This window comes from Glarea lozoyensis (assembly GCF_000409485.1).
Source record: "Glarea lozoyensis ATCC 20868 chromosome Unknown GLAREA2, whole genome shotgun sequence".
Lineage (NCBI taxonomy): Eukaryota > Fungi > Ascomycota > Leotiomycetes > Helotiales > Helotiaceae > Glarea > Glarea lozoyensis.
Window position 1 is genome coordinate 180,391 of NW_007360994.1, and position 25,075 is coordinate 205,465.

Sequence of the window (25,075 nt, forward strand, 5' to 3'; positions counted from 1 at the left end):
TATGTCCCAATGGTCGAGAGGGCCTTCGTGGTGCGATTGATCGAGGAGGCCCGCGAAGTTCGTGACTTGGAGCGGATCGAGTGGGGAGAGGTGTGAAGGATAAAGAGAAGGTCGAAGGAAAGGTGTGGACGGATGAGCTGAGGATCGCGGCTCTGGGCGAGGCGAGTCTGTGGTCGGCAAAACTTACGAGGTATGTGGCCCAAGCTCTGATTACATGCAATTGTAATTCCCGGTCGAGCCAGCGGTTATCACGAGCTGAAACAAGAGAGAAATTTAATATTGTTGCGAGCAAAGACAAGGCATGAGGGAAGCGAAATTCGACTGGAAGTGGTATCTGTGTGAAGAAGAAACGGAGTATGCAGGTATGGTATTTGGTACGAGCTACACAGAAAGGTGTTCGCGGCACGCACGGAAGTCTGGGAAGTCTTTGGTTGCGTGTACGCAGCACAAAGAAAAAGGCTGAGTGAGGGAGGCAATCCAATTGTGAGGGTCTGTCCTGGTCTGCCCAGGAGGAGTCTAGACTGTGACTGAGCGGCCTCTCAAAGGGTGGGAGCAGTGCTGCAGATCTTAGCGAGAAGTCCCTGCACCCACTGACAACCGTCTGGGCAACGTCCCACGTAAACCCCAGCGCATCCCCTTTTGACGGATTCAGTGGGTGGTGAGGCTGTTGGTAGTGGCTCATAGCGCTGAAATAGTAGCAGAGGAGCGACCAACGGCGCTATTCATCCGCGTGAAGATTCCCAAGATATTCAGGGCATGGCTTGAGATTTGATGGCGCACAAACCACTGGCTTTAGTGTTTGCGCTTGAGGATTCTCTGGGAAAATCCTTAAGTTAGGGCCACCCAATAGAAGCAGGATGGATGTTAAGACGAACTCAATTAGACCAGGAACATTTAGTATAAATTGCTTTAGTCCAAACAGAAATTTGCTCTAACACAGAATCATCGTCCTAGTAAAAGTTGGTATGGTACCTGATGTTGAGGAGACATGGACCGCGAAGACAACAGCGAGACTATCAAACCCAGCATCAACTATGAAAGGAAACGGAGGCGGAAGAGGCTGAAAGAAACACCACATTGCGACTGTGTTGCAGACTATCTTGATAGTCAATTGACCAGACCTAAAAGTTGTCCGGCACATACAATATCACACCACCATAGATGACTGCTATTTGTAACAATGAATACTCTCCTCCTAATTTACTACACATTACTTTAATCCCATTAATCCCATTTATCAATTGCTGCATCGGACTATAGGTTGTTGGTCAGTCTGAAAGTAGTCGGCTAATCTCAGATGGAGCTGGATGTTTTGTCAAATCTCACTCCTCCAACATAATCTTTAGGTAAATTGCGTCTTTATCCTTTGATCCTACTTCCGAATCTTTACTATATATTCAGCAAGAATCCTCGCTTACGACGAAGGTAATTCGATGTTGGTATTATCGCAAAATGTGCCCGATCTGAATGCGTACGAACTAAACATAACGATTTCGAAAACAACTTTTTAACACATTTTTGTAATTTACATATTAAGCCTATACGATAGAGACAGTATCGTATTTTTCCTAAAAAAGATTGAGTCAGCATAACGTTTCAGGATGATATTGCTATTCTACCGTACTGAGGTGTCCTATCTGAGTAGTACAGCTACTATAAACATGACACTGGGAGCAGACTCTCTATAACATTTCATGATACAGGTTCAAAGATTACAAAAATTTACTGATGCCGATTCCTTCTACTGTTTCTTCTAATCAATGTCATATTGAACGTTTAAAAAGAAAATCTGTCACCAGTGCCAGGGGAGTTTTCTACTGTGCTCTTCGTTGAAATTCTAGTGTCTGGGATGATCACTAAACATGAAATAGCAGCCAAACGCCGAAATCAGGAAGATGACAGCCAAGTACACTGACTGATTTATCTCATCCGTCTCCGTATCGCTGCAGATGAGAAGTTCATGACGTTGATACTTGTTCTACTAACCATGTATTCAACCTACAACGAAATGAAACAGGTGCTTCCAAACTTCTTGTAAGCTCGTGTTGTAAGAACAACTCAGGTTACCGCAAGTCAGCACTCCGACAACGGAACTTGAAGTACCATCTGCCAGTACAATAATGACCAAGCATCTCACCGTATTCCATAAATAAGCCCGGCAAAAATCGCTGATCTATAGCCCGAAAGATAGTCATCAATCGATCATAATCACCCTAGAATCACGGGTGTAAATCGAAGAAACACAAAGAGAATCGAACAGAAATCTAACGGTTTCAGCTCTCTTCAACATCAGAGAGATGGCATCGAGTCCGTCTCGTGACTACCAATGCCTCAGAATGGTTAGTTCACGGCTCGACTGCAGATCTGTATGTAGGTACAGAGTTGGAGAGAGCCGCATGAGGACGTGGCTTTCATGTACCAGCAAAATCGCTTGGTATTTCGGCAGCATATGCTGCTCGATGTTGAAGAGGAATGATTCAGTAGATATTCAACTTATTACTTAACTCCATGATCAGAATAACTGTAGCGTAAGACGATATCAGCGACGTATTCAATAAAAGGATTCAATTGTTTTATCGAAAGGAAATACAATAGTCATAAGTATCCCTACTTGAATAACAGAATAGCGCCCCAGCAGAAAACAGCATTGTATGTTCCAACACAGACATTATCTTACGAGAGATTGCTCAGAATAATGCTCGTACATACCCGCAACTCTTTAATTTGCGTGGAGGTACCACTCCAAGCACATTTCTGATTGGGTGACTTTGTTATCCCCTCTAAGCAAGTCGGATATAGTCCATTCATGCATGCAGTAAGTTATCGTCCGCTCACTGTTACCATTGATGGTTAGGGAAACCTCAAGATCTCGAACCCCATGTCAGCCTTGTGGATATACCGCCATGATCGAAAGGCAGATCAAGAAGTTGCCGAATCTATATACCTGTATTCAGTTCGATCGTTCTGAAGCCGGCATGATTCAGTGATATAAAGCTTGAACGAGATCTCTTGAATAACCTATCCACCCACCAGCTGAATAGCTAAACACGACAAGGCAACAATCTGAATAACAATAGTTAAATCGAGATTGAAAGTCCCTGCATCAATTCACAAAATGCTTCTCGAATGATCTTTCTCCGCCACGTCCATGCTCACCAGCTCCATCTATTGACGAGTGGGGGGTGATGGATTATCTCCGAAAAGTCTGTGCTTCTCCCCACGTTTTCTCCGTTCGTAAGCAGACTTCCAATTAATATCGACCCCACGTCCTTTCCACCCTTCCGCAAGGACTCAATGCTTCTACTATAAGAGAGGCAGTATGCCCTCGCTCGCGCGCAAGCTCCTCATTTTCGCTGCGGTCGATGGACTGTTGTTACAGCCTCTAGCGCCCAAAGGACAGCGTCCTCCGCCCGCTGCGAAGATCGCTTATAATGATGCCGAGAATAGCATCAGGCCGGTGACGAACAATGGCGCCGAGGACAATGAGGACGATGGGAGATGCTTCGAGGCTTTTGGGGTGGTAGGTAAGCTTCTGAATGACTGTCTTGGGGAAATGTTTACTAAATCTGCTTCAAAGGTCTATTGAACGTATCTAATACGTCATTCCTAATATCCATCACTCGTCGCCAGCAAGTAGCACAGATCCAAGGCAAGGCCGTTTATGTTATTACAGAGGTAGCTCTTACGCCGCTAGCATCGAGGAAAGAGGCGGGAGCTTCAATCAAGCAGACCCGGGTTGCGCTGGAGAAAGGAACGATAGATGGACACGAAAACGATGAATCTGATAGCGAGGACGAGAGATCTACGGGGACAGACGATATCGACGATGATGAGCTACAGCCTACGACTATAAGTCCTTCGAAGGCATCACATAAAAAGACCACCAGTGTGGCGGAAGATGTTCTCACGAGAAAGGGAAATTTTGGCAAGTTTGCGCAGGAATGGTTCTCAAAAAGAGGCTGGACGGTGGATCAAAAAAGTAATCTTAAGCCGAACCCATCTACTACAGCACTTAAAAGCCCGAAAGGGAGCGAGGACGATGAGGATCCACTGCAGGCGAATGAAGATGCAGCTCAAGACCCTGATGCCCAGCAAGTACTACAAGATGAGAGCAAAGGACCAGTCGAAGTCGCCAAAGCTCTATTACCCAAGCTATTACGGACCACTCAGCTGTACATGGGATCCTCGAAAAGTTTCTACTTTTCATATGACCATGATTTAACCAGAAGTCTCTCGAACCAAAACTCGTCCAACTCTGATTTGCCTCTCCATCAAAAGGTAGACCCACTGTATTTCTGGAATCGCCATATCGTGCAGCCTTTTATCGATGCTGGACAGAGTACCTTTGTGCTGCCGCTATTACAAGGATTCGTGGGCCAGAGAGCGTTCCAAATGGACACTGACCCTCCTCAAGCAATTCTGGGACTGGATGGTACAGGGACAAAATCATCCATGGAAATGGTTGACCTTTCTCCTCGGATATCTGAAGACGGAAATGTTGCAAACGCCGACGGAGCTGCGGGAGGCATTCTGGAGAGAGGCAGAGGGTTTCGACATCGAGATACCGTTAAGACGTACTCACTGACACTGATCTCTCGAAGATCAGTAAAACGAGCTGGTCTTAGATATCTTCGTAGAGGTATCGACGATTCCGGGCATACCGCTAATGGGGTAGAAACCGAGCAACTTATGACAGAATTGGAATGGAAACCTACAAGCAAAATGTATTCGTTTGTTCAGCTGCGGGGAAGCGTTCCGATTTACTTTTCACAGTCACCCTATTCCTTCAAACCAGTTCCGCAGATCCAGCACTCAGCGGAGACGAATTACGAAGCGTTTGTTAAGCATTTCGAGAACGTCACAGAACGTTATGGTCGAGTTCAAGTGGCCTCGCTGGTTGAAAAGCATGGTCCAGAGGCTATCGTCGGCGATCAGTTCGAGAAATTTGCTCAACGTTTAAATGAGTCTGGCGGTATTCGCGGATCACCTGTTGGATTTGAGTGGTTCGATTTTCACTCTGCATGCCGAGGCATGAAATTCGAAAACGTGAGCTTGCTTATGGATAAACTAGGAGATACTCTGGATAGCTTCGGGTATACAGTGACTACTGATGGGACTCTTGAGTCGAAGCAAACCGGTGTTCTCAGGACCAACTGCATGGATTGTCTGGATCGAACCAATGTCGTTCAAAATTATATGGGGAAACGAGCCTTGGAACAGCAGCTCAAAGATGAGGGGATTGATGTCACCCTGCAACTCGACCAGGCCATGCAATGGTTCAATATCTTGTGGGCAGATAACGGAGACGCAGTTTCGAGACAGTACGCCTCCACGGCAGCCATGAAAGGAGACTTTACCCGCACGCGGAAACGAGACTATCGTGGCGCACTTACCGACATGGGGATCTCTATCTCAAGATTCTATAGTGGGTATGTAATAATTGGTTTCGTGATCTTGGATTACGTGGATAGCTAAGACCACATAATAGGATCGTCAACGATTTCTTCACCCAAGCTGCGATCGACTTTTTGCTTGGGAATCTGACGGCCGTCGTCTTTGAGGACTTCGAGACATCAATGATGAGCCGCGACCCTGCGGTCTCGATGCAAAAGATGCGGCAGCAAGCTATCGAAGCGTGCCAGAAATTGGTAGTTGCCGACGAGCATGAAGAATTCATTGGGGGGTGGACGTTGCTTGCCCCGCAAGTCCCGAATACTATCAAATCGACGCCGTTCGAGGAGACGATCCTGCTCTTGACAGACTCTGGGCTGTACTCGTGTCGCTTCGATTGGAACATCGAAAAGGTTTCATCCTTCGAACGTGTCTCACTGGATCACATCTTGACCATCAAATATGGAACCTACATCACCTCAACACTGTCTGCCTCGCAGACTGATGAACAAAGGAATATAGGATTTGTGGTTACCTATCAGGCTGGCAAGAATGATATCGCTAGGGTAAACACCAGGTCAATGGCCAACGTCTCACGCATTGATATGGATTCACTCGGCGGTAGGGCCACTTCCCCGCCACCGAAAGGCTTGGCGGCATTGATAGGAAGGCCAACGACACCCGCGAACCGCGTGCTGGCATTCAAAGCCATCTCGACTCGATCGGCAGTCACGGGTGAAGGTAATGAGAATGGTCTGAGTGAGTTGGAACAGATCAGAGGGATCTGTGCGGAAATAGAACGCATGATCCTACTCGGCCAAGTATCAGAGGTTGGAACGGAAAAGAAACGGATCGTTGAAAATGCAGACGTTATCAGTCTCAACGAGGCTCGTAAAAGTACCGGCCTTCTGGAACAGCTCGGTCACAGCTTCAAGAAACTTATTTGGGCATAGGTGGATAGGTTTACGCGGGCGCCGGGCGCCATTGGGGGGGATCTGAAATTCGAGTTTAACGGCAAGGAGATAAAGAGATGGTACATGAGATCTGTTTTGGTTTGCTGGGAAGGGAAATTGTGGTACATTATCTTCTTTCGTCCAAACGAGCGCGTTTCGTACGAGAGTACATACCATACGTACATACACAATAGACCAATTATTTCTACACTAGTCGCTCTTCTCGTTACCGGCACCTGTGTTCGCTTCTACTCTTTCATGTGTCTGCCGTACCAACAGCCCAATATCGACAATATCTGGGGTACATGCCTCTTTATCATCTTTATCACCGTTGAGAATGCCATCATAGTGGTCTGATCTTTTCTCGAAGTGGCCCTATGTGGCGTCTCCCATCCATCCTCATCTCAGGATGGGAAACACAGAACATCCTCACCAAAAGGCGTGCTCCGAAGGCTCCGACCTCCGACTACACCAACTCGCTGGGGCCCAAGGGAAAGGAAACGGGACCCGACAGTCGGAGCCAGATCACAGGAATCAAAATGGCGTGTTTCTTGCATAACCAGCGACGGTTTGCACGGGGCCGGGACAGCGAGAAGGATATACTTTGACCGCTTCGCAACGCCAAGCCGCGAATCGAATCTGCAAAGAAGCTCTTGGGAGACGCACCCCCTGTGTGCTCACTCATCAACCTGCAGATGGCGTCGCAGGGCACTCTCGCCAATCGTGTCGCCCAACCGCATCGGCATGTTCGGCACCGACCCTCGCCGGCCCTGTCATCTTGCTGACTTTCACCCTCTGCTTGGCGATGCTGCTAGGGGTGGCTTGGCTATATGCGCGAAAGGCGGGGTGTGGAGCTGTTTTTGGACAGGTTGTCCTGTGGTGGGGGGAGGGGTTAAGCGGTCAAGATCCAGCGTGCAATCGATCCTGGTCGCAAGGCACATACGATCCTGGGAGATGGCGAGCAAGGTGATTGAGAATTGTGTGCTGCCCGCCAAGTGTGTGGCTTCCCCAAAGGAACAATATAGCCTTGCGCGAAACGTGGTTTGACGGGCAACATACACCTCTCAGATCGTTTTCCCATGCGAAAATGGCACTCGAGATTATCTCTGCCGGAAATCGTATAGCAATTGTCCGCGAATAGAAATATTGTTTGATGGAATGAACCCCCTAGTCTCATATGTTCAACTGTCACACGTTACACTGTAGATCTTCTGTGGCTTGGATATGTTTAAGTGAATGTCTTGGAGATCTTTTGATATTCGCTAGACGGTGTAGACAGGTCCAGATCTGCGAGGCGCGATTGAAACGTGTTGCATTTGTTCCACAGAGTGAGATGCACGGGAAAACGCCAAGTGCTCAGTGAGAGTATCCTTGTTTCTAAATAGAAAGAAGTTTCGAATGGCAACGGATAGCGGAGGAGGAACCAAAATCTTGCTCTGATACATGAGAATATCGCTAAACTGTCCAAATTGCCTTTCGGAGTGGATATGTTTCTCGTATCGGTGATAAAGAGGCGGAGGGAAGGATTTCGTATTAGCCCCTAAATGCAAGTCCGACGGAACTGGCTGTTGTAACGAGGAAGAAATGGAATACGATTAGCGAACAAGTAAAAAGCAACACCTGGAAACAATTTCTCGTGTGGTGGAGAAAGCAGCGGGCGGGTGGCTCCTTCCCTTTCAGACACTGTGTACATCTTGTACTTGAGAGAGTAAGAAACGGCGCCGCTCTGATGCTTAGATACGACAGTACCCAAGTACCAAGGATGCGAGGGGGCAGCTGTGATTTGTCCGAAATCTAGCGGAATAGTTCTTGGATAGTTTACACGACATGTACGAAGGGTCCTCCTAGGTAAGTACTCATGTACTTCGTAGATCTTTCGTTCTTATGAGAAATGAGCCTACCCCCGGAGCGCTAATCGCCTGGAGGAGCTTCGTCAAATAGCCAAAAACAGCAATTTTGCGAGCGGCAGATAACAAGACAAAAACGAGAACAAGAGACAATTAGAGGAGCTCGAATATAGCAACCCCTGGCGATAAGCACTTGGCTGCCCAGCATCCGGGGATTCGTGTCGTGTTCGAGATTGGCCCAATCAGGGTATTCTCCGCCCACCACCTCAAATTTTGAGAAGTGAGGTGTAGAACCAGCGCATTAAGTAAACAACAAATTGCTTAGTTAACATGCTTTTGCATCTGAATGTCAAATCTGATAAGTCCCATGATGCATATGCTTATCCAAATGCACACACCCGGTATTGTAGTGCAGCAAGCAATGACATCAATGGCTCTTTGACAGCATCCGAATATTCTGAGATTCTTTTGGAAATGCCAGGTGGGCTCTCATGCTGTCAGCCAATAGTCTTGATCGCAGGTGCTTAACGAACATCCATGGCTTTGAAGGTCGACTTCAACTTCTCGGAAGCTCAGGATGCAGGATGCTATTTCAGACAGAGCTTGAAAACACGGTTCTATGTTTAACTATCTCGTTAACGAGATGATCTGGTGGCTATACAAAAAAGCCCAAATAAGGAAATACCACCATATCAAACAAAAAGGAAGTGGCCAACTCAGAGTTACACTTTTGGCGGAGGAGAAAAAGCAATTGAGAGGGTGCGAGGCAACGCCGAGAGTAGCTCGAAATAGCCCAATTAATGCCATCCCACCCCCACCGAGCGAGAAATGGGGGCTCAAGGATTGGTGGAGACACAGCTGCCACATGGCACAATCCTTTGAAAAAGCTTATGCTGAAGTCTACTGCTATCGATTTCGTAGGTTATGTTGAAAATACGGGTGAGGTATTCATTGTTAGTTAAATTAGTTTTGCATTCCAGGTGCTGCGCTTTGGAAGGTTGTTGACTGCCAATCCATGAACTCAGCGTTATAGAAGGATACTGGAAATGAGTACGGCAATGGTGTCGGATGAACTGCCCGTGTTTCCACCTTGATCACATTACCATGGGAGACGATACCACAAGGGAATTTGGAGCTTGAATGCTCCGAAGTAGTGCAAATCATGCTGCACGCGTGCATAACTTTAATGTCCTGATAAGTGGTCGACTTGATAAAGGTTGCGTGAGTCATCGGGATCTGAATTATGTACTCGAGGCGGCGCAGATACTGGTCTGGAGATGAATTGCAATTGGGTCGCATTTGAAGGTTTAGGTGGTGCAGGATGCATGCTTTCATGCTGTCGTTTTAACCTTATCCATATCAAGCAGATTCGTTGCCCGCAAAAGAGCTGGGGATGGGTAGGGCAGGTTAAGCGAGTACTGAAAATGCGTAAAGTTCCTAATATGGTTAGTTCTTATGAGTTAGCTTTCTCAGGAACAGTTTGGCAGTCATGTAGGAAGCTTCCGCTATCGTTTCCCATACGCGGGACAGAAGCCTTTACACTTCTGCGCGGTACTTGCTCTAGCACCTGTCACTTCGGCCAGAGCTAACACGAAATGAAGCACCTTCTCGTATTGAACACTGCAAATCGTGTCCATCAGACCGAGTTCCGACGCTCACACCGAGCGTACAACATGTCGGACGAAGATACACTTTTGGAGGTTGAAACAAGGACTGGATGCTTGCAAACTCAGATTTGCCTTACAAGGCGACCTTTCCAACTTGTACGGCAGATTGATAGACTCGTAAATGTATATTTGGAAACTGCAAACCGTTTCGACTCGGGCAACCGAAGCCCGTGAGGCATCAACTCGTTAGGTTGTGTGCGGAGCAATCGTTCCCTTCTCGCCAAACGCCACGACTATCACATCACGGAACTTTTGCCAAAATTGAATGTTGATCAAGGTGACGGTTCTGGGAAATGAAGGGCAACGAGAAATTGCACGGCCAACATGGCGGTGGCATTCCGCGTTGGTATTCCCGGTACTTGATCAAGTATATGTCGAAACATGAAGCATCTCCTATAATTCTGATGCCCTGCACGAAACCGTCGAAAGACAGGCCGAGAATCTTTCCGCTGTCCAAGACTGGTGGTTCTGGGCGTGACAAGTCATCAAGTGATAGAGCCTGTCGACGCGCATGTACCCAAAAGACTAAATCCGATATGCTCTCACAAAGGAATAGTGTCTGTCAGCACTAGACACCCCCTCGCAAAATCGCCATCAAGGGCCCATGCCTCCAACTGCGTGTGGCGCACAGGCGGAGGGTAGGGATACGACGGGGGTGTGCATTAACCACCTGAATCCCAGTCTCGTCAGCAAAATCGTGCACAGTAAGCACACCAAAATGTGAGTGAGGATTGCACGTAAGCCGACTCAAGAGAAACCTTCTCTTTAGGTAATGGGCTTTGTGTGCTAGGCCCTCGACATCATTCGCTCTTCTTTCCGGCTGAAGGCAACCCAGTCCAGTCTCCACCTGTCCTTCCCACGTTTCGAGGAATCCTGCCGAGAGACTCCCTGAGCATTGGAGTAGCCTCTAAGGTGTGATCCCAAGCTGCGCAGAACCGTTTAGGTTCGCGTCCGGTATCCAGAGTGGAAATCGTTTTTCGCTCGTTAGCCTCGTCCTCGTTAACATTGTTACTGATTGGCTGTTTCATTTTCCAAAACTGGTATCGATTCGTTCGATACCGGAGAGCGGCACGTCAAATCTCGAGGCCATGCTGCCAGCTAGATGTATTCCATATCCTGGGGCGGTTGGGGTCGCCAACCGTGCGGAGGAGACAATCTTCGAGACATAATAAGAGTGTGGTCCCTCCCGTTCAAAGTCATCATTGACTCTCATCCCAAAGATCGAAACACACAGTCTTCCAAACCAGAACCAACCCGTCGGCTTTCTTGCCTCTCAGCCTTGCTCAAAAGGTTATACCACGCCCGAAACACAAGACCAAAGTCGCGAACTAGCTTGTTGGCTCACCCTCTATTGCCTAGCGAAGAGAATCCGACAAAATGTCAAGCGGTTCATATTCCCCAGAGAACCATCATCTGGCGTCGCCTGGTGATATGGTGCCCGGATTGTACGATGGAACTTCCAGCGAGTCCTCGGCAAGCTCTCCAATGAACTACAATGTAAGCCCATAATCAAATTGCTGCCAAACAATCCTGGTTCAACCCCGCTGACATGCAAGCCAGGGCTACGACACTTCATATGGCACGAACGGATTTATGACCTATCCCGCATATCCCATGGCTTACCCGACGCATAATGAGAATGTGGCTCCAGTGGGCCTCATACCGGTCGAACTTGAAATTGAAGGTCTTTATGAGGATTATGACCGCAGACGCCGCAAGAATGGCAGCGAGAAGATTGTTTCCTCACATGTACACTCGGTAAGTGTCCTGATATTACCTCTTGAGTCGCAATTGGCTAATACCTTCCACAGAGGCGCAGAGCTCAAAACCGAGCCTCCCAGAGGGCATTCCGCGATCGTAAGGAAAAGCATATGAGAGAACTGGAGCAACGTCTTGGTGAACTTGAGGGCCGACACACCGACCTTTCCCGATCATATGAATCGCTACAGTTGGAATACAGCAGCGTCAAACAAGAACTAGATCGGCTTAAGAGCGACAATTCGCGACAAGACGGCTCATCTAAACACCACCAATCCTCAAGAGACATCGAAGACTCGCGGCGAGAAATACTAGATCCCCTTCTCTTTGATGTTTCTGCTTTCTGCTTCGATCAGGACGATGGCCACAGTGTGAGGGATTGAGGACTGGCGCAACAATAGCACGATAGCATTGGGTCTTGGAATGATATCAGGTGTTCTGGAAAATGCCAATCGTGCAGCATCCCACTTTTCGGACGGCATGGCATGGTTGTTTTTTGGCGTTGGCAGGCTTTTTGAGGGGTTAACATTCGGCGAACGGGAAACCAGTCCTGTCCCTGGGGGCACAGAGGGCACCTCCGCAAAACAGCGAGAGCGAGTAATTTGCCATTTGATTTCTCGGTGTCAATAAGGATTAGCATTGACGGTTAAGAACAGTACAGATACTGAATAGTCTTCAGAGATAGCTTCATGAATGGATGAATGCAATGACCCAAATAATTTATCCGTGGAAAATTGTCTTATCGTGAAGTGGGACGCCTCGTAACGAGATGGCTTGAGCTATCATAAGAACGAAGCAACTCCGGCGGCACGAACTATGCAGCCAGTCCAGCATCAATAGTACGCATGTTGTTGAAGGGCGCCTCGCATCTTTCGCGGTATCAATCTGTGGGGTGACTGGATGATAGGGTGAGAAGTCCGCGGGAAAGCGATGTAAGCATGAAAGTGTCCACTGAGCATGAAGACGATACTGGCGGCAGGCCTAAGCTTGTTTTTAGTGAGATATCTGATGTGGTGTTTTGTTACTTTGTTGACGGTAAACACTGAGAAGAGAGAATTATTCGGTCGAGGTTGTTTGTTGTTGACAAGTTGGTTGCTTACTTCGCGCAACATCCCTAGTTGTAACTGACGAGTACACCCCTTGACTAACGAGAATACTCGTTCCCTCACTTCCAATTCGCAAGGTTTGGAATGGCCCAAAGTATGATGCCTTGGATGGTGAAATAACCCCAAATTCCAGATATGGTACGAAAGAAAGGCACTCCCGACTCGTCTGGGTGAAGATCGCTGGTGTTTCTGCCTCGTTCAAGGGGGTTGAGCGTGTGCAGAAATAGAAAGAAACAAACAAAATCTCTATCTCCCATAGTACATATCTGCTGCGTCAACTGGCTCACTCATGTCGGTTGCTTTGAGCTTTATGGAGGCACCGTAATGTGGTTGATCGAGTTTGCAGGCCGTGGAGTAAGCTGTTGTTATTGTTGTTGTTGTTGTAGATGTGAACAGCGCAGTTGATTTTCAAATAACTGGTCGAATAGCATTGGTACGGTCTGCGAAGATGGACGGCAAGGCGATGTTGCTAGATTGTCGATATACCTGGGAGTTTCTATCTCCTATAATGATGGTCAATGATTTCGAGCAGCCGCATTCGATTCCATTCGCAACATGAGTTGACGATGGTCAACTGCAATTTAGCCGGAAGAAGGCATGGCCCTCGGAGATGCGGTCATGTGATTGCTTCTTCTGATGCGGAAGTCTACAGTTTTCCACTGGCAAGTGACCCGATACATCCTCAGTGGGATGATAAATGGGGGTCGAATGTAGTTCTTACTGAGTGTCGAAAAAGGCAAGCCTTGCAACCACTTGGAATCTGCGAGATGCTGACTGATAATGGGCATCTCGAACAGGCCAGTCGAGTGAGGCGATGGCTCCATCATGTCTCCTAAGCTTCTCCGATGCCCCACTTCCGTCTCAACAACCCAATTGAGCCGATCCCACCTACCTGCCACGCTGCCGGCGACGTCAAACTCAAAATATCTCTGATCCCCTCCATCATCGTCTCAAGAAATTTCTTCATCTACTCCACATCCATTGACCATCCTCATTTCACTCACAAAAACAATCGCAAATATGGGGTACGCCGACATTGACAAGCTGGCCATCAACACTATTCGTGTTCTTGCCGTATGTTTACCCCTCTTTCCGCCTCAAATTACCCCTCCATCTTTTTCCACCGCTGGATTTGTCTCGACGATAGTTACTGATAGACATGTATAGGCCGATGCCACCTTCAAATCGAACTCCGGCCACCCTGGTGCGCCTATGTGAGTTATTACCTCGACTCTGTATCGTTCCCACTGACGCCGATGATAGGGGAATGGCCCCAGTTGCCCACGTTCTTTTCAACAAGATTATGACCTATAACCCAAAAAACTCCAACTGGGTAAACAGAGATCGATTCGTCCTCTCGTAAGTGCCCAAAACCTCATATATGCGCAAAACAAGCTGGTGGCGAGCGCCTACTTCTGCCGGTTTATTGCTTGCTCCCAGGATCAAACAATGGAACCTACAATTTGAAGTGTTCCATCTCGACGGGAAGAACATCAGATTCAACGAGCACGGAAGCTGCAAATATTCCGGATAGTTGAAATCTGCTTGCTCCAAAATATGTCTCTAGGCTGGGACCGAGCTGACAATATCTGTAGCAACGGACACGCTTGCATGCTTCAATATGCTCTCCTTCACATCTGCGGTTACAAGATTTCAATGGATGATATCAAAGCTTTCCGAGTAAGTAGCACGTTACTCCAAAGTAGACACTTCAATTAACTCTCATTTTCAACTAGTCGATAGACAGTATTACTCCAGGTCATCCAGAAGCGCACGACACCGATGGTATCGAAGTCACCACTGGACCTCTTGGCCAGGGTTTCTCCAATGCAGTTGGTTTGGCTATCGCTCAGCACCACGCTGCTGGAGAGTTCAACAAGCCAGGGTTCGAGCTCATCAACAACTACACATATACATTTTTGGGTGATGGATGTATGATGGAGGGTGTTGCTAGCGAAGCTGCGTCGCTCGCTGGTCACTTGCAGCTTGGTAACCTGATTGCTATTTACGATGACAACCACATCTCTATCGATGGAGATACCAACTGCGCGTTCACTGAAGATGTCGCACTCCGATTCCAAGCTTACGGCTGGCACGTCGAGGTCGTCGAGGATGGTGACCACGATTTGGAGGGAATTGAGGCAGCTATCAAGAAGTGCCAGGAAGTCAAGGATAAGCCATCTATGATCAAGCTCCGAACCACCATCGGATTTGGCTCACTCCAGCAGAACACTCACGGAGTCCACGGATCTCCTCTGAAGGCTGATGATATCAAGCAGCTAAAGGAGAAATTCGGAATGGATCCCGAGAAGTCATTCGTCGTGCCACAAGAGGTTTATGACTTATATCACAAGCATGGTGACGAGGGTGCAGCCAAGGAGAAGGAGTGGGAGCAAATGCTCTCCAAATATGCCGAGAAGTACAAGGATGAAGCTGCCGATCTCAAGCGTCGTTTGACAGGAGATCTCCCAGAAGGTTGGGAAAAGAACCTCCCAGTCTACTCTCCTTCAGACCCAGCTGTCGCTTCCAGAAAGCTTTCTGAAATTGTTCTTCAAAAGATTCACCAAGCAATTCCAGAGTTGGTTGGCGGTTCTGCAGATTTGACTGGTTCAAACTTGACAAGATGGAAGGAAGCCGTTGACTTCCAACCCCCAGCTAATGGTCTTGGTGACTGGAGTGGGCGATACATCCGATATGGTGTTCGTGAACACGCTATGGGTGCCATCATGAACGGTCTCGCTGCTTATGGAACAGTCATTCCATATGGTGGAACTTTCTTGAACTTCGTTTCATACGCTGCTGGAGCCGTACGTTTGTCTGCGCTGTCTCACATCCGAGCCATCTGGGTTGCAACACACGACTCTATCGGTCTCGGTGAGGACGGACCTACTCACCAACCTATCGAGACACTCGCGCATTTCCGTGCTCTTCCTAACTGCATGGTCTGGCGCCCAGCCGACGGAAACGAGACAAGTGCTGCCTACTATGTTGCTTTAACTTCTAAGGAGACTCCAAGTATCATCGCTCTGTCCCGTCAAAACCTTCCACATCTCGAGAACTCTACTCTCGCTCATGCCATGAAGGGTGGGTATGTTGTTCACGACGCTGAGAAGGCTGACATTACCTTGGTGTCCACCGGATCCGAGGTCGGAATCTGCGTTGATGCTGTCAAGTACTTGAAGGACAACCACAACTTGACCGCTCGTGTTGTTTCCGTTCCGTGCTTCGAGGTCTTTGACGCCCAGTCAAAGGAGTACAGACTCAGTGTTCTTCCAGATGGCATCCCATCTCTATCAGTCGAGGTCATGTCGACTATGGGCTGGGAAAGATACACCCACGAGCAGTTTGGTCTCAACAGATTTGGTGCAAGTGGTGCCTACAAGGATGTCTATAAGGTAATTTGCGATCTTTCTCTGAATTCCAAATCAAAAGCTAACTTTTCCAGAAATTCGAGTTCACACCGGAAGGTATTAGCAAGCGTGCTGTTGCAACGGTCGATTTCTACAAGGATGTCCAGAATCTACGCTCACCTATCAACCGTGCTTTCCAACAATTGATCTAAGTTATGCTGTTGACCAGCTGGGTTCGAGTTAGAGCAGGAGTCCTTGAATGTATAGCTTAAGAATATTAGACGAAAATGAATGAACAAACTAGCGAAGTGGTCTGACAATCACATAGATTTTGCTTTACTTATATTTAACTCTTCTAATTTAATCACACTACGGATCATCGTTAGACCTACTAGCAGATAAAGGTCGTTGAAGGACCTTTGGCATGCTTGAAGAGCCAAATAGCTCGACAACCTCCGCGATATCTTCTCCCATAGCACTATTTCAATAATAAAATTCTCCAATCCTTTCCCCTGTCATGACCTTTTATAATAACTTCAAAATCACGAACCTCCTTTATACTTCACCATCCCACAACTCATTCATCCTGCGCTTCCCTTTCCGCCTCATACCAGTCCCTCTGTACCACTCTCCCGATTCTTTCCAATCTCGCAGCCATTCTTCTACCCTCTCCCGCTTCACCAGCCCGTGGCGCTATCACCGTCGCAATCAACATCGGCACTTGTCTCCTTTCGTCCTCGACCCCATTTCTCCACGGCTGTTCCCCATTCTCCCCGTCTACATTTGTGTCTGCGCTTAATGGTCTCAGGTCTAGTCGTGCGCTTGAGACTATACTCTGTGAGGCGGGCAGAGGACTTGGTATCTGGGTGGACACGGATGGAGGCTGCGTGAGGTAGGAATGCAGAATTGATGCGCCGGAGGTTGTGGATATTAGGATTCGCTGCGGTGGGCCGAGCGCGAGACGTTGGGAGAGGTTGTAGGCTGTTAAAGCGGTGGTGGTGAGTTGCGTGAGGGCTTGGGCGGTGGTCTGGTTTGGGGAGGAGGTGGGTGGGGGTATTGAGTTGGAGGATTGGGAGGAGGAGAGAATTGGAGTGAGGGTTAGGTCGGTTAGGTGATGTGCTAGATTGGAATTATTTGTGCTCATGGTGAGGAATTGGAGGGATCATGAGTTTGTTGGTAAAGAGGAGGGTTCCCGGTTGTGCTGAGGTCTTTCGAGATAAGATACCCCGCCTGGTTATTTAAGACATTGGAAAATTGTAAGACATCTGCGAAGCGAATCTTGCAGTGGTGAAATTGCTAAAGATTCGTGACTATGACATCATGTAGATATGGACAGAAATAATAATGAATGGTGGTTTGCCTAATTGAGAATTACCTTATGTATAACATTCAAGCGACGTCTCGACTCGAATAGTTCTACCTCCTTCACTGCCCGTCCGTGCATTGACATCGAAGCTCGGGCCCTTGTGGCTACAACCGCCGCGACAGGGAACAGGGGCGGCGGTAGTTGACAGCTATCGACAACACCAGAAGCACTTCCCTTGAATGTATCGCGTCAATTGAAAACACTACCACACATACAAACAGAACATAAGCTCGCAATCATGGCAGACGCAGAAGAGAAAGCGAAAGCTGAGAAGCTCGCGGCCGCTAAGAAACGGGTAAGAGCGACCTACTCGTGGGGCAATCAGCTGCAGGATGTACGCTGACAATACGGATCACAGGTCGAACAGATGAAGAAGAAGAATCAAAAGAAGACTGGCGCAAAGAAGACAGACAAACCCGAAGAAGAGAAACCTGACACCACGTCAACAGCCGAAAGCTCCAAGGCTGAAGAAGAAACAACAGATGCGGCACCATCACCTGCAGTCGACGATGTCACACCAGCAGAGGGCGAACAGGCGAATGATGAAGCGGATGTTCCAGACTTGAATGTAGCAAAATCCCATGGCAGACAACCCTCTCTGTCGGTCCAATCCAAGATGCGCTCAGCCTCCTTTAGGCAGGGCTCGATATCTGGAGGGCCACTCTCGCCAAGCCATTTATTTTCCCCTGAAGGAGATACTGCTCCGGACATTTATAAGAAACAACAACACAAGATTGAGGAATTGGAAAAGGAAAATAAAAGGTTGGCAAAAGAGGCCAGTGATGGTGAGAAGAGATGGAAAAAGGCTGAACAGGATCTCGAAGAGCTACGGGAGGCTGAAGATGATTCGACAACGCAAAATAGGGGGCCACCTGCTGATGGAGAAGGATCATCAGAAGAACTTGCAAAACTCGTACGTTTTTCTTCTTGAGCGCTATAAATAGTAACTAATGTGATCTAGAATGCGGAAATCGCTGCTCTTCAACGTCAGAATGCGCAACTACAGGTGCAATCCGCCAGAAATACGCGTCATGGTTCGTCTCCATCTGTTTCAACCAACGCACCATCAGATTACGAAGCAGCTCTTGCCTCTAAATCCTCGACCATCGAGAGTATGGAAATAGAAATATCCAATCTCAGAGCTCGTCTGGAAAAGGTAAACTCTGGCGACTCAGTCAAGGAACAGGTTAATGCCTTGGAAGAAAAACTGGCGCGGAGTGAGAAGGCAGCCGTTATTGCACAGCGTGAATTGGCCGATCTCAAGAAGAACCTTGAACGGACTACAGAAAAGGCTGTCAAGGAGGGTAGTCAGAGGACCTCGGCAGAGACGAAATTAAAAACTTTAGAGCGGGAGTCAGAGGAGGCAAAGGCTCATAGTGAGGATCTACAGAAGAAGGTGGAAGCGCTGGAAAAGAAACTTGCCGCTCTTGCAACGTTGCACAAAGAACATGACGCTCGATTTCAGGCGCAGAAGAAAGATGGTGAAAAGGCGGAGAAAGATGCCTCGGATTTAAGATCTCGGCTGGCTGGACTTGAGAATGAGAACCAGCGATTACGGGATGAGAGAGAACGAGCGAAGAAGAGGGATGCTGAAGGCATCGATGACGATGGGGTCGATGAATTGGAGAACGAAGAACGCGAACGGCTTGAAAAGAAAGTCCGCGATCTAGAGGGAGAGGTACATGAGCTTCGTCGAGGTGTTTGGAGAGAGCGACGACAGCAATTAGACGGAGACGAACCGGCTGGCGCGACTAGTCCCGGCGCCAGGTTTACCGACATTGACCTAAGTGGACATACGTCTCCCAACCGGCGGAGAAGTATCGCTAACCACCAGGGTCGTGGAAACGGACTGGGGGATTTCCTCACCAGCGGTTTCAACGCGATTACAGGAGGTACGAGCTCAGGGGCGAGAGACGACGACGCCCTGTTAGAGGATGATGAAGACATGGACTTTGACGAGGACGCATTCCGACTGGCGCAGGAAGAAGAAGCAAAAGCCCGCATTGAGCGAGTGAAGGAGGTCAAGCGGGGTCTAAAGAACTGGGAGGGCTACCGATTGGATCTTGTGGAAAACAGGAGGGGTGGTGGTGAAGGAGTCGGGGAAATCTTTGATATCTAGACGCGGCCAGGGTGACGACGGCTAAGGATGAGGCTTTGCAAGAATGCCAATTGTAAGAATAGATAGAGTTGACGGCCCACTGCCGGAGCTACTGTATCATCACACCTATCCCGGCACTCTATCTGTTCTGCTGGGAGCCTTCCCCGATTACCCAATACGGATAACCGAACTCTAAGCCCCCATGGTTAATGTCCCAACAGAGGAGAAAGGCTTGGCCAGTACGAGTCTTGGGTCGATGTTTTGGCTGGGAGAGATTAAGCGCCGTTTTAGGGGGCGAAGGGCTCAGGGGTAGATGGGTGCAGAGGAATTTACGAGGGCCAAGGGGTTGGTAGGCGTTTTCCATCGCCACAGCCCTACAGTGCAACGTCGATTTTTAGCCGGGCCTGGGATGGAACAAGTTACGTCGGTCCTGGCTTGTCTGGGGCTCGTAAAAAAGCATAGAGACTCTCCTGGTCTGAGACCTCCCTGTCTCCCGTTGCTGCAGATGGGTTTGTAAGTTGGACCCCATAGCGATGAGACCGTATTGTGGAGGGGCAATGGTGTTTGCTGTTTGGAGTTTTCATAGCATCTGTGAGCTATCAGATTGATCGCCCAACAATTGAACATATGGGATGAGGATGTTTGACTAAGTGTTCCTGGGCGTTTTGTTTTTCGGATGTTCTAGACTATGATTGCCATTAGCCACCACTGCTTCACAGCCAAGAGGCCTTTGTAGGGGAGACATTGTTTTAAACAGTTTCCCAAGATGACTACCTAAACATTTTCAAACCCTTATCGAAGCCAATCTATCTATCCCAGGTACCGATCTTCTCTCTTCCCCAGCTTCAGTCTTGGTGTCTGGGCCGCTGAGGATGAATCTCCAGCAGATGCTTGACACCAGCCGCAACGGGTGTGGCCTGGCGCAGAATGCGTGCCTCAGTAAATCTAAATTGCCAACTCAAAAAATAATGACCAAGATCTTCTCTCATCCGAACTCCATCTCCTTGACAATTTCAATTGAAGCTTAACAAGCAACCCTCTTTGCTTCCGTCGTGTTCACGCCATCTCCGAGTGAGCGTCGCAGATGGAATGAAGCGAGCTGCGCAAGTGCACGACATACCTCCGTCTGCTGCCCAAATGGCCATGGGCTTACATCTCGTGGCTCATATCTGGCGTTGACGATCTCGGGGAAGTAGGCAGTGTAAGCACACCTGCTGCACCTCCTGCATCGTCTGCTGCTGCTGCTCTCCAGTCCCGTTGACCCCTCGAGATGAGCTCGCTCCTGCCGACCACCATGGCACACCCAACATGGAGGGATTATGGCAGCGAGCTGCTGTTGTTACTCCGACTGCCGTGTCATTCGTTTGGCGATTCTTTTGGTTTTACCTTCGTTTTTGCGGGGGGTGGCAGATGGGTCGGGCAGTCGTTGGCGAGCGTGAGGAGTTTGAGAGTATATCCTCCTCGCCTGTCGTTCACCTCAACTGCGAGATAATGGGGTCTGGGGCCGGAAACCCCTGGTCTTGACACTTTGCTGTACACCGTCTCCCGTCCATTCTCTACCATCGAACAAGCGGTCGTGAGAAGCGGTATCGACGGTGAACCGCGGTGTCCCCCCGTTCGGCCCCTCCTCTCCGAGATCTTGTTCATCCCATCTCTTCATCTGTCACCAGTCTGCATTACAAGAGTCTCATGTTTATCTGGGGTTTGAGACGGGCCCGCAGGGCTGGGTGCGATCCGAAGGCCTTCTTGGACCCCACGATGCTCATTCTGGTCCAATGCGGTCATTTCCTCGACGCAATTATCCTGTTTGGCGCTATACCTCGAGCCATATACCTCGATTGACTGGTCCAAAATGCACATCACAGAACCACCACGGCAGGTCCGTCGTGCAGGAGGATCTCACACCGTACCCAGCGGAATGCACAATCGTTTCCTTTCCCCTGGCCATCACCCATCCTGGCGCTTGTGGTGGACCCAATCGCCCCCAAACGCCCCCACGGTGTATCCCCATATGTCGGTGTGCTCATGAATGTCAGATTCCGTCCAGGCATCCCGCTCCCACCATCATATGTTGATGGTAGCAGTATGTGAGTGCCGTGTTGTGAAGGGGAACAGGGCAGAGCATTAGGATTCGTCATTATTAATATGCTGTTACATCGTAGATTTCACTCCTGCCAGGAATTTTCCCTATATCAGGTACCCGGCACTGCGTTGAGGCACTGCTTTCCCCGCGAAAAAACTTATCTGACCATCTTACTTTCGAAGCTTTATCTAGGGCGGGGTTTTGTTGATATACGCAGAGCGCGTCCTTGTTTTTCAGTCTAGCTATTAGCTTCTCGTTTGGATCAATGGTTTTGACAAGTTTCTTGGTGAAATTGTTTAGAAGTTCCTTCTAAGATGTTTGAGTGGTCGATAGACACTTCTTCAGTATCCGGCAACAACGACTTTAGTTTGGGGTATTCAGATTGCAAGTGAGTAGTATACAGAGTTCTTTCAGCTATATATTCCTCCAACCTCGATTGTCTCTTTACTGTGCCTCTTCCCAGCAGGCTCGTCTTTCTGGTCCCTCATGTTGATTGATAGAGCTGACTCATAGACTAAAGACATCATCCAAGGCGCAGAGTAAGTCAAGCGAATGCACACATTGCCTGGAGAACCCTCCCGAGAAATGACTGGCAGAATGATACAAGACGGGCCGCGGATCCAAGAGTTGTCTTCAGTCAACTTACACTTGTATTGATTGCGTACAATACCTGGAGACGAGGCTTCTGCAAGATCATTGCCGATTCTGTTGGGCGACCTTCGAGGCCCTTGACTGCCGAGTATCTTGAACGGTCTCTGCTCGATTCAGTCGCCGAAAACATACCCAAGCATACAAAGCTTCAAGAGAGACTGTTTGAGATTGTCGGTCGATTAGGCGCACTTTTTGGATCAGGCTGGTTCTTTGAGTGGCCAGGAGGCAAACGTCCGTTGAACTCAACATGGCCATGGGCTGATGTGAAACCTTCACTATTAGTTTTATGGGGTGTCTGCTGGATGTTCGTCATTGCCCACCCTTACAACATTGGCGGTCGCGGATACAGTCCAGGAAACAGCTTGAGCCGCAATCAGAACGGCGCTGGATCGCGAGGTCGACCGCAACAGCGAAGTGCTGATAACTACTATCTTACCCCTCCAGGTATGTGCGGGCTCTCTCTTATATCCACATTTGTGATTTGCCTCTCAGTGGCACTCACTCGCGCATTCCGAGACCCTCACCTCTAATTTGATGTGGCTACGAGCTCGAGCAGGCTCTGAGGTCGAGTGAGTTCAGCATTGGCTGTTCACACCCGATACCTATTGAGACGGCTAGTCAATAGGGGATTGGGCATGGACTTCTTATCACCGCATTGGCGGTATGCTTGAGGCTGAAGCTGAATGCTCGAGAAAGAGAAGCGTACCACCTAGGCTATTTCCTGGATCGAAGCTGAATCTTTCTGACTGTTCACCTTTCGAGAAGTCCGGTGAAGAAGCATGCGGCGAACAATAACTGCCGATCTCATTAACTTCCATTGTCGAGATCACTGCCACTACACGGCGCACTCATTCACCCAAAGCTGACGATTGTCTAGCACAAACCCAATCGCCCGTCGTCAAGAGAGAAAATCTCGGTCACTCGCATACGCTCCGGGGTGACTGGCCACTTTTTCAACAAACCGTCGACTCCCTCAACATCGACGAGGCAGCGTATCTCTACTCGACTTCGACTTCGACTTCGACTTCGCACTCGGCACCGCCACAGCAGCCAATAATACCTATACCAGTCATGATGCAGGCTCCCGACCAGCGACCGTATCATCAGGCCGGCCAGGCAGATACGACTGCGCCTTTGACCGCCATGCGCAACAGCAGAAGCACCCGCAGTGAGTCATCCCTGTCCCCTCGTCCTCCTGCTGCCCCCAACTCCAGCCCTGTACGAAGGTATCCCCGCTGCAGCGTCGTCGCGGTTGCTGTACCCCCAAAATAGCCCGTGCGGGCCCTGTCCGCTGAACATGTGACTGATGCCTCCACAGTAGTCACGACTTTGTCGCCAGCTCAAGGCATCCTCCACGAATTCCCGGACGGCAACGCGCATACGAATCACCACTCGAATACAAATACAAATGCAAACGACGCCAGACGCGTAGCTGAGAGCTTGAATGCTACACAAACACACTCGCAGAATTACGGCCAACCATCCGCGTTATTACGTTATCACGAGAGCCCGAATCCGAATGCGGTTAAGCGCGGCCACACGGCGACACCGGAAAATTCAGGCGAAGTCTTAGGCCAACAACACAACCAAGCATTTCAGAACCTACAACACCAGCGCCAGCAGCAGCAGCAGCAGAGACCATATTACGAGTCGTCTCGCCACGACAATACCAAGCCGTTCCTTAGAAGTACCGCCTCGACCAGCAGCCACTTCACCAACACCTCCTACCTGCCATCCTTCCCGAGCAACGACACGATGTCGATCGCCGCGTACGAATCGGCACATCGTCCGTTTAATGGATACCCTACGATGCCCTCAATGCACGACGATCAGCAGGAGCAAGATGACAACAACATGCAACACCGGTATCCGTCGCCCGGCGCTGGCCTTTCGGGTCATCCATACAATGATCCAGTAGTCGATCAAACCGCGGATAGTATCGCGTTGGAGTTGCAACAAGAGTTGCCACAGCAGAAAGACGAGTCCCTGCCACCAAGTCCGGGAAGAATGAGACCGATACCCAAACCTGATCGCGAAGTTACAAAGACGGAAGAGGGGAAATATATCTGTATGTGGCAAGGATGTACGGAAGAACAGAGGCTATTTAATAGAAAGTGCGAATGGTCCAAGGTAAGATCGATCACTACCAAACTCGCGACAGCTTGCTAATCACTATTTTCGTCTAGCATATGGACAAGCACGATCGACCATATAAATGCCCATCTGAAGGATGCGAAAAACTTCCAGGCTTCACATATTCTGGCGGTCTATTGCGACATCAGCGGGAAGTACATAACCTTCACGGCGGTCCTCGAAAACAGCTTAATTGTCATTACCCGAACTGTAAGCGGCATAACGGAAAAGGCTTCTCACGACAGGAGAATCTGAACGAACACCTAAGACGCGTTCATACCGCGCCTGCTGGCGAGCATCCACCCGATGAAACCGAGGACGATAGCAGTGAAGGTAGACCTTGGAAGAGGAAGAGAGGCAATACCGGATCGGGTGACAGCGATGTTCGGGTGGAGCTGAGTAAGCTTAGACTTGAAAATGATGAGTTGAGACGGAATTCAGAAATCCAGTCCCGGCAAGTTGCACTACGTAAGTCGTTTCCGCAGGTGTCACTCCCATTGGTACTAACCATTCTTAGTATCGCAGCAAGTTCAAGCTCTCGAAGATGTCATCAATGGTCGGGTAAATGTAAATGCCGGTGCCCCTCAAGCCATGATGTGATACGCTTCTCTGTTTTGATTCTCTTTGCGCGAAAAATGATTCCCCACTTTTCATATTTTTGGTCCAGGACTC

General features: G+C 48.9%; 7 protein-coding genes across 7 annotated transcripts; 5 read left to right on the forward strand and 2 right to left on the reverse strand.

The window, feature by feature from the left end:
* Positions 1 to 3,319: 3,319 nt before the first annotated feature.
* On the forward strand, positions 3,320 to 6,344 carry GLAREA_03371 (uncharacterized protein; the record flags this gene model as incomplete). Its single annotated transcript, XM_008083624.1, has 3 exons — positions 3,320 to 3,524; positions 3,578 to 5,429; positions 5,489 to 6,344. The coding sequence occupies 3 exons, from the start codon at positions 3,320 to 3,322 to the stop codon at positions 6,342 to 6,344; spliced, it is 2,913 nt and encodes a 970-aa protein (XP_008081815.1).
* A 4,314-nt stretch (positions 6,345 to 10,658) lies between these two features.
* On the reverse strand, positions 10,659 to 10,886 carry GLAREA_03372 (uncharacterized protein; the record flags this gene model as incomplete). The annotated part of the gene is made up of 1 exon (XM_008083625.1): positions 10,659 to 10,886. The coding sequence occupies one exon, from the start codon at positions 10,884 to 10,886 to the stop codon at positions 10,659 to 10,661; it is 228 nt and encodes a 75-aa protein (XP_008081816.1).
* Positions 10,887 to 11,235: 349 nt separating this feature from the next.
* On the forward strand, positions 11,236 to 11,999 carry GLAREA_03373 (uncharacterized protein; the record flags this gene model as incomplete). The annotated part of the gene is made up of 3 exons (XM_008083626.1): positions 11,236 to 11,355; positions 11,419 to 11,616; positions 11,670 to 11,999. 3 exons carry the CDS (start codon positions 11,236 to 11,238, stop codon positions 11,997 to 11,999), a joined length of 648 nt encoding a protein of 215 aa, XP_008081817.1.
* Positions 12,000 to 13,742: 1,743 nt separating this feature from the next.
* On the forward strand, positions 13,743 to 16,284 carry GLAREA_03374 (thiamine diphosphate-binding fold (THDP-binding); the record flags this gene model as incomplete). The annotated part of the gene is made up of 6 exons (XM_008083627.1): positions 13,743 to 13,796; positions 13,890 to 13,936; positions 13,986 to 14,081; positions 14,318 to 14,402; positions 14,459 to 16,117; positions 16,168 to 16,284. 6 exons carry the CDS (start codon positions 13,743 to 13,745, stop codon positions 16,282 to 16,284), a joined length of 2,058 nt encoding a protein of 685 aa, XP_008081818.1.
* Positions 16,285 to 16,649: 365 nt separating this feature from the next.
* GLAREA_03375 (uncharacterized protein) lies at positions 16,650 to 17,216 on the reverse strand (the record flags this gene model as incomplete). The annotated part of the gene is made up of 1 exon (XM_008083628.1): positions 16,650 to 17,216. The coding sequence occupies one exon, from the start codon at positions 17,214 to 17,216 to the stop codon at positions 16,650 to 16,652; it is 567 nt and encodes a 188-aa protein (XP_008081819.1).
* Positions 17,217 to 17,676: 460 nt separating this feature from the next.
* On the forward strand, positions 17,677 to 19,557 carry GLAREA_03376 (uncharacterized protein; the record flags this gene model as incomplete). The annotated part of the gene is made up of 3 exons (XM_008083629.1): positions 17,677 to 17,733; positions 17,797 to 18,351; positions 18,400 to 19,557. The coding sequence occupies 3 exons, from the start codon at positions 17,677 to 17,679 to the stop codon at positions 19,555 to 19,557; spliced, it is 1,770 nt and encodes a 589-aa protein (XP_008081820.1).
* Positions 19,558 to 21,933: 2,376 nt separating this feature from the next.
* GLAREA_03377 (C2H2 and C2HC zinc finger) lies at positions 21,934 to 25,003 on the forward strand (the record flags this gene model as incomplete). The annotated part of the gene is made up of 6 exons (XM_008083630.1): positions 21,934 to 22,007; positions 22,140 to 22,714; positions 23,148 to 23,438; positions 23,589 to 24,400; positions 24,457 to 24,871; positions 24,921 to 25,003. The coding sequence occupies 6 exons, from the start codon at positions 21,934 to 21,936 to the stop codon at positions 25,001 to 25,003; spliced, it is 2,250 nt and encodes a 749-aa protein (XP_008081821.1).
* Between the last annotated feature and the right edge of the window lie 72 nt (positions 25,004 to 25,075).